The following is an 8,162-nucleotide window of genomic DNA, read 5'->3' as shown; positions in this document are numbered from 1 at the left end:
AGGCCATCCTTCAGGTGGGGGTCAGGCCCAGGTGTGTGTTCCCTGATGATGACAACGAGGAGGGATCCTCTCTGTCCCGGAAGCTGCCTTGCTGTTTCTCCTGAGGAACGTGGAAGATGCAGTCATGTCCTGCAGTCAGCACCACCACTGACTTGCACGATGGCAGCCCCACCTTCTCCCTGAACCAGGTGGAGTGGAGGCGAGGCCCATGCTGAACCAGGTGGGAAGAATTGTAGTGAACAATCCCTCACCCGGGTCAGCTCACCCTCCTTGACTATAAGGGGTGGGTATCCCTCCTCTTATTCCCCTGCCTGCCAGGCCTCCACTTACTCCCCACCACCTGTGGCTGGCCACACTCCCCAGCCCTCTCTTAAGGTACTGTGCCCATGGATGGAGCAGGTGGCAGGTAGCACCTGGGCACCTCTTCCACTGGAGAGGGAAGAGTCTTGGCTTTGGAAGGGTGCTGGGAGTGTGCCTGGGGAACTGGGCACTCAGATGGGTGGATATGTGCCATCAGGTGTCCCCAAACAAGCTCCATGCATGAGCGTTCCCATCCACCTGCCATGTCTGTATGGTGTGTATCCCTACATGCGTTGGCATGTTTCTGGGAACCTGTATGTCTCTCTGAAGGTCTGCTGCTCATTGTGCCTGGGTATCCTTGTGTTTCACCCCTTGTCTGTGGACTCACACACAGAGTGGGCCCTTGTGATCCCAGGTATGATTTCACATCTGGGAGAAAACATGTGCCTGCGTTTTCCTTTGGGTGTCCTGTGCTTGTAAGGATACATGTGTTTGGATTGCATCAGCATGTCCACATATGTGATCTGTGTTTCTGCCATGTCTCTGCACACTTGTGTGCCACACACAGATGCAGGTGTTTCTGTACCCGTCAGAGGACACAGGGCTCTTCTGTCTTAGTGAAATACCATGGTCGCTGGGGGGGTGTCTCACCAGTCAACCAAAGGCAGGTGCCCAGCCCTCCTTTCTCAGCCTTGCTCACGCCTCTGCCAGGCATTCAACCCCCTCTTTCCAGGGAGACAACCCAGCCCCAGAGAATACTCTCCCCAACCCCAGGACTCCCATCCGTCAGGGGAACCAGGCAGGGGAGGCCCTTGGCTTGTCCTCTTAGAAGCTGGACTCCATGGAGAACGGGGCATGGCCCCCACCATAGTATTCAAGGAGTGGCCTTTCTTTTGGACCTGAGTGTATGCCTGGGGCCTGGGGCTAGAGATCTGGGAAGAGGGAGGCAGGTGGGAGGAAAGGAGAGGAGAGCCCAGCCAAAGCCTCACCCCCAGGCAACTGAGTGAGGGTGGGAGGATGGGGAGCTGGGTAGTGCAGGTGATGAAGCCCAGTACCTGGCAGGCCCCTTCTCTACTCCCAGAAGCCAAAGCGAACCCGGACCCTGCCCACGCCACTCCTGTGGTCAAGGTCCACAAACCAGACCACAGGACAATGCAGCCGCTACCCCAGCCAGCCCCGATCAGAAGTGGGGACCTGTCTCTAGGGTCCTCGTTCATCTCTCACTCCCCATCTCACAAAGTCTGTCATCATTCTGTCCCCAGGCCAGTGTGGCAGGCTGAATAACAGTCCCCAAAGACAACTGGGTCCTAGTCCTTGGACCTCTAGAGTCCCTTAAACAGCACGGAGATCAAATCAGTCAATCCTAAAGGAAATCAACCCTGAATATTCATTGGAAGGACTGATGCTGAAACTGAAGCTCCAATGCTTTGGCCACCTGATACAAAGTGCCAACTCATTAGAAAACACCCTGATGAAGGGGCCTTTGCAGAGGTGATGACCTTAAGAATTTGAGAAAGAGCTTATCCAGGATTATCACAGTTTGAAAAGGTGACTGGGTGGGTGTGCAAGTCTGAGGGTGGAGAAGCCTGGGTTTCTTCAGAACCCCACCTCTCCAGCCTCTGATCTTGCAACTGGAAGAAGAGGCAGGGAGGGGATTCCTGATGCCAATAAGGAGGAGTTCCAGCTCCGGCTTGTGGGTGAACAAGGGCTTGTCAGGCCCAGCCAAGTGGTGGGTGCAGGCCTGGAGCCCTTGAGTCTTTAGAATCTGGATTCCTGGTGGCGTATTTGCCTCCCTGTCATCCCCAGCTCTGCCCCTGGTGGTCTGGAGGTCATTATGGAAGGGAGGTGTGGGTGAGGACAGGACGCTGAATGGGCTCAGCATGGTCACAGCCACCCACCAGTAGGAGCCAGAGAGTGATCCCTGGGCCAACCAGGGGCAGGGAGGTTTGGCTATCAGAGGGGCAGGGGACCATGCCTGGAGACCTTCCTTCCCCTGGCACAGCCTCAGGCTGGACGTGCCTCTGCCCCACCGACTGTGCACCCCTCCTGGCCTAGCTGCCATCTTCCAGCATCCACAGGGGTCCTGAGGAAGTTGGGGGTGACAGCACCTCAGCCCTTGCAGCCCCCCTCCAGCTCCCCAGCCCTGGCTGAGCCTCTGCGGTGATGCCTATTGCAGGTGGCCAAATGTGGAAATGAGCTGTGGCCCCTTCAGTGTTTCTGCTGGGCCAGTCACTCCTTGAAGTCAGGGTCATGTGAGGCCTGCTGCTGGCCTGGGGTGGGGGACGAGGAATGGTCCAGCCAAAGCTGGCCATGGGCCCTGGGGCCGCCGTCTCTTGTGAGGACCCCAGGGGCTCCGGGAGCCATGCCAATGTGAGCCCACCCTTTGCCTGTCCTCCTCCCAATGGCCCAGGAATCCAGGAACACAGAGTCAAGCAGGACAGACTGGGGGCAGGGCATGTATTTATTTAGCAGGCAAGGCAGGGCTGCATCTTCGGGGCTGCAGGACCCAGAGAAGGGTCTCTGGGCTCTCTCCTGTCACTGGTGTCCAGGCTGGTGCGGGGGTTAACTGGGTGCTGTGCCGGGCAAAGGCTGGCGTGAGGTGGGTGGGAGAAAAGAGAGACAGGAGGCACCTGAGAGGGAGATGGGAAAGTAGAGACAGCAACTGTCCTGGGTGGGGGGCGCAGAGGTAGTTTGAGACCCCGGACCCACTGCACCCCCCTGGCTCCCATCCGCCCCCCGTCCCCAGCCATACTCACTGCAGGCTCACTGGTCATCGATGCACCGGTCTGTGGGGGAGAGAGTCTGTCAGAATGTGCAGGGGTGTGTGTGTATGTGTGTGTGTGTGACTTCTGCCCACTGGGATGCCTGCCCTGCCCCTGGGCACCCCAGGCCCCAGCCTGGCCCAGCAACTGCAGATCTGGGGGTTCCCTTCAGGGATGGGAGCAGGGGTTTGGGAGGAAGGCCTGAGGATGAGCAGCTCGGGGGGACCCCGTTCTCCAGAGCAGGCCAGCGAGGCCCTGCCACACATCCGCTCGGGCACCAGGCCGCCACCTGTTTACCTGCTGAGCCCCGGCAGTCTCCCAGCTCTGGGGGGCTGCTGGCTCCCTGGGTGGCCGGCTGGAGCCCCCTGCCCAGGCCAGGCCGCCTGAAGACAAGGCCGCCTTTCAAGTCAGTGGTGAGCAGGCCTCAAGGGAGGAGGAAAGGGGCCCCAGACAAGAGGGAGGGAGAAGGAAGTGGCCAGATGGTGAGGGCCTGGGTTGTAGGGGGAAGGGGCCCTGGGGCTGAGAGACTGGGAAAATTTGGACCTGGGCCTGAAATCCTCATCTGTCAAGGAGGAACACTTGGGGCCCAGATCCCTGGGTGCCCCACAGATGCCTGGGTTGGGGTAGGGTCTTCCTGACCCGGAGTGGCTCCCAGGGAGGGGCTTCAGTGACTGAGCAGAGGGCCAGGCCCCTCCTCCGCCCCCCTTTCCCCGGCAGGTGGGGGGACAGCAGCAGGCCTGGACAGTCCGCACTGGCCATTACCAATCGGGACAGTGAAGACGATGTGGTCATCGGTGAGGCCCAGGGACTTGGCGAAGTTGATGAAGTTTTCCCTCACTTCAGGGGTCAGCTCCTTGGTCCTCCCTGTGGTCAAGGTGGCCAGCGAGTGGCCAGCAAACACTCTATAAACATTGCTGAACGTATGAACAAGGCCTCTGACCCCTTCCTCATGGAGGGTCTGCAGAAGGGCCTCCCTCCCTGGACCCCCACAGAGGCTTGGAGCTGAACTGTAAAGGACCTCTCCTGAACCAGAGAGGACCTGGGGGGCTGGGTGGGGGTGGGTCCCCGGGGTCACAAGGGAAGGACCCACCGTAAAGGGTGATCTTGAAGTACGTCTTTTTCCTTTGAACCTTCTTGAAGTACACTATGGCAAACTGGTTGTAGTCGGTGTTCACCACCCGCACTGTGTAGCTCCTTATCCCCCGGTAGCCTGCGGAGAAGATGGGAAGGACAGGGAGGGGTCAGCCCGCCCTGGGAGGAGGGAGCTGCTTTGTTCCCTACCTGTGTACAGGGGCTCTCCACGTCGAACAGCATCTGTGTGGAGGGGCGGGGAGGTCTGTGCCCCTTCTAGGAGGACCCTGCCCCCCCACCTCCTGGAAGCCCAACCCCAGGGCCCACCTCCCTCAGGACTCACTCTTAATATTGCCCAGGGTGAACTGGCCAGGCTGGGAGCTTGGGACAAAAGTTCTGATCCAGTAGTCACAGAGGTCATCCCTGTGGGCGAGAGATGGGTAAGTGAAGGCAGAGGGGACAGGGGCTTGCACTCCTGGGGCTGGACATGGTGGGGGCCAGGGCTGCAGCTCAAGGAGCTGGGATTCTGACACCCCTGGTCTGGCCCAGCCCAAGACAGCCCATCCCCCACCATAGCAGGAGGTCCCCTCCCCACCAGCTCAGATGGGCCTCTGAGCCTACCCATGTGTGTCCCTGCCTGGTCTGCCCTGGGCCACCTGACCCTGCTCAGATCCTCCCTTTAGCACCCACTGCCCTTTCCTCTTCAGGGCTGTCTCTCCTTGGTGGTCTTCCCTACCCCCACCCCATTCCTCAGGCATTTATCCCCTACTCCTATCTTCCCTCTGCTGCTTCCCTGTCTGTAACCTCTCCTGGGGGACTCACCCTCCAAGATTCCAGTCTGTTCCATGCCAAGGACCCCTCTAGCTCCTGGATCAACCCTGACCTGAGTTCCACCCTCTCCCCTGGTATTCCAGAGCATATCTCCCCAAACCCATTCTCCCTCTGCTTCTTGCTGCACACATGCTCCAGCCTTAGTCTCCCTGGGTGCCAGAGGGGCTGGGTGTTCCTTGGCAGCCACCTTTTCTCTCTCCACCACACCCAGAGGGACCCTGCTCAGACCCACTCCTCCCCAGATCACTTCTGCGCTGGTGTCTGAGGACCTGGCAGTGTGTGGGCTGCCCCCGCTGCCAAGCCATTCATCAGCTCCTGCTGGGTAGCTGGATGATGACTTGCTGCTTCCTGAAAGAGTGCTTCCCTCTGACTCAGAGTCCACCAGCCCTTGCTATGGATGCTCTGTGCCTCCTTCCAAGGCAGAGTGGCTCCTTCAAGGCCCAGTTCTGGAGGCTACCTCCCTGTAAACCCTCGATGAAGACTTGGGTAGGTCTCCAGGCTGGATTCAGGGACCCTCTTCTCCATCCAGGAGACCCCTTCTCTCTGTGTCTTGTTTCCTGATGCCTGTGTCCATATCTATTTGCACTGAAATGACCGATAAATGTTGATCGGATGAAGGAAGAGGGCTTCCCTGGTGGCTCAGCGGTAAAGAATCCACCTGCCAATGCAGGAGATGCGGGTTTGATCCCTGGACTGGGAAGATCCCCTGAAGAAGGACGTGGCAACCCACTCCAGTATTCTTGCCTGGATAATCTCATGGACAGAGGAGCCTGGAGGGCTACAATTCAAGGGGTCGCAAAGAGCCAGGCACTACGTAGCGACTAAATAACAATAATGCAGGAAGAAATGAACAAATATTAATATCTGAATCCACTGCTGCGCAGAAGGATGAGTGACTGCCTCTCCTCTGGTCAGCCCTTGACTGTGACATGAATCTGCCTCTAGACACTCAAGCAGCCCCTCGAGTCTCCCCCACTTTCCCCAAGGACGTGGCAGCTCTCACTTTAACAGGATGGAGGTGACGTTGTAGCTGCCGTCTTCCTTCAGCTCGTAGTTGGAGCTGTACATCTTAAGCGGGTCTTGCTCTTCCTTCTTAATTGCATTCCCCGCCACGCCTACGGTGTACCACTTCCCCTGGAACTGTAATAGGGGGGCTGTAATAGGCGGAACCCACAAACCACCCTAGGGCCCCTCTACAGCACTGTCCCTGCAGGCACCCCTGGCAGCTTGCCCCCGAGCCAGGAGCCCCTCTCACTGAACAGCAGGCCTGGGACTGGGCATTCAGTTCCTGGATTGGTGAAGCCAGTGGGAGCTAGGGGAGGCCAGGCCAGGAGGGAGCCCTGAGGATGGTAGGGATGGGGTGTCCTCCCTGGGCCTCAGTTTCCTCCTCATGCAGAGGACTGAAGGTGTTCCCGTCATCCACTCACTACAGAGATGATGGGAGAGAGTGTGGACCTAGAGAAGGTCTGTCCAGGTGATCTTCTTGCCAGCAAGGTCAGGGTCAATGTGGGGCCATGGAGCCTGGCTTCCATCAGAGGGCCAGAGGGCAGGCTGAGCTGAATGAAGCCTGGGCATCCTGCCCTTGCAGGTTTGCTAAGAGCCTTCACCTCCCATCCCCTCTGCTCACACGCTTCCCTGCCCGCCCCCTGCTGCTGTCCCTCCGGGGCCCTTACCTGGTCAGCCTGGAAATTGGGCTGCAGCGGGATCCTGGACAGAGGTGGGGCCCGCAGCAGTCTGGAGGAGGAACTCCGGGCCTGGGTGTGCAGGGCCCCCAGCAGGGTGAAGCCCAGCCACAGGAGACCTACAGACATGGTTTCAGGGCAGAGGAGGCTGCCGGTCCAGGCAGCAGCTAAAGGAGGAAGCGAGTGAGCAGGCTCCCTGGGGGGACCCTATTTATGGCCCACCTGACCCGTGGCCCACCCCAGGGTGGAGTGATTCAAATTTTGCCAAATCCCGGAAGGGTGAGGCAACTGCCAGCACTCCTGCTGAAACACCTGGCAAGATTTCTGCCCCTTTCCCCGCTGGTCAGGATTGGGCAAGACCAGGGGCAGAAGGCCAGGGGGTGGGGAGGGGACCTTCCCCGGAGCTCCGCAACTTCTGGCAGGGACAAGGGCTCCCTCCACACCCGCTCTGTGCCCCTTCCCTTCACTCTGCTTGGCTCTGTCCATGGTTGGTGGTCCCTGATCCAGATGAGCTGTCATCTCTGGCTTCCAGAAGGCCCAGCTCAGCCCTAGCCCAAGTTGGGGTATGTGTGATGAGACTCCTGCTTCCAACCCCCCAGTGAAAATAGAGAATTACTCACCCTCGTAGCCCATGTAGTCAATTATTCCTGGTTCTCAGAAGGGACAAGGAAGAGTGGGGCAGCTGAGAGAATTCTGACCAGGAAGGACAGAGTGTGCGGTGTGAGCCCTGAGCTCTTGGAGCCCAGATCCTGCCCCCTGACCCCCCACCCAGGGAGCCCCACACCAGGCCAGAGGCTGAAGGACACGCATCTTCCTCGAGTCGGCCCTTCCTCTCCTCCAGCCCCTAAAGGACTTGGCCCCTGCTGTGGGTCCAGTAGATGAGACCCCCAAGCTGGACACCAGAGCCCCACGTGTGGATGCTCAGCAAAGCAGAGCGTGGATGGTACAGTCCAGGCACCATGCTGCTGGGGGTGGGGACAGCACAGGGCGAGTTTCTGCACTGAGTATGGGGGCAGGGGGCTAAGGCCTGAGGGCAGGCTATCCACTGGGCTGCTCCGGACACCAAGTGCTTTGAGTCACAGGGAGTGCAAGGACTTGGTCTTGTCTTTTTATTTTTTTTAAGATTTTTTTTTTTAAGGTGGACCATTTTTAGTCTTTAAAGTCTGTACTGTAACAAACAGTCACTTGTTACAATACTGCTTCTGGTTTATGTTTTGACTTTTTGGCTGAGAGAGGCATGCGGCACGTGGGATTCTAGCTCTCCAACCAGGGATCGAACCCCCACCCTCTGCCTTAGAAGGTGAAGATTTTTTTTTTTCATTTTGGCCACACTGGGTCTTCTTGCTGCTCAGGGACTTTCTCTAGTTGTAGTTAGCGGGGGCTTCTCTTTAGCTCTTTCTGTCACAGTGGCTTTCCTTGTTGCAGAGTGTGGGCTCACAGGCTTCAGAGAGCAGGCTCAGTAGTTGTGGCGCTTCAGCTTGGTTTGGTTGCCCTGTGGCATGTGGGATCTTCCCGG

General features: G+C 58.4%; 1 protein-coding gene across 2 annotated transcripts; it reads right to left on the bottom strand.

The window, feature by feature from the left end:
• Positions 1 to 2,743: 2,743 nt before the first annotated feature.
• LCN2 (lipocalin 2) lies at positions 2,744 to 6,832 on the bottom strand. Of its 2 annotated transcripts, none has more exons than XM_002691670.7 (7): positions 6,638 to 6,832; positions 5,968 to 6,104; positions 4,477 to 4,556; positions 4,153 to 4,272; positions 3,825 to 3,926; positions 3,057 to 3,086; positions 2,744 to 2,930 (listed from the first exon to the last, which is right to left on the bottom strand). In XM_002691670.7, the coding sequence occupies exons 1-6, from the start codon at positions 6,773 to 6,775 to the stop codon at positions 3,064 to 3,066; spliced, it is 600 nt and encodes a 199-aa protein (XP_002691716.2). In that variant the 5' UTR covers positions 6,776 to 6,832; the 3' UTR covers positions 2,744 to 2,930; positions 3,057 to 3,063. The 2 variants fall into 2 exon arrangements, with proteins under 2 accessions (XP_002691716.2, XP_003586723.1); XM_003586675.6 differs by having other exon boundaries at positions 2,744 to 2,889.
• Positions 6,833 to 8,162: the final 1,330 nt, after the last annotated feature.

This window comes from Bos taurus, chromosome 11 (assembly GCF_002263795.3).
Source record: "Bos taurus isolate L1 Dominette 01449 registration number 42190680 breed Hereford chromosome 11, ARS-UCD2.0, whole genome shotgun sequence".
NCBI classification, from domain to species: Eukaryota; Metazoa; Chordata; class Mammalia; order Artiodactyla; family Bovidae; genus Bos; species Bos taurus.
The sequence above is the reverse complement of the archived record's forward strand: the minus strand, read 5'-3'. Positions and strand labels throughout refer to the sequence as shown.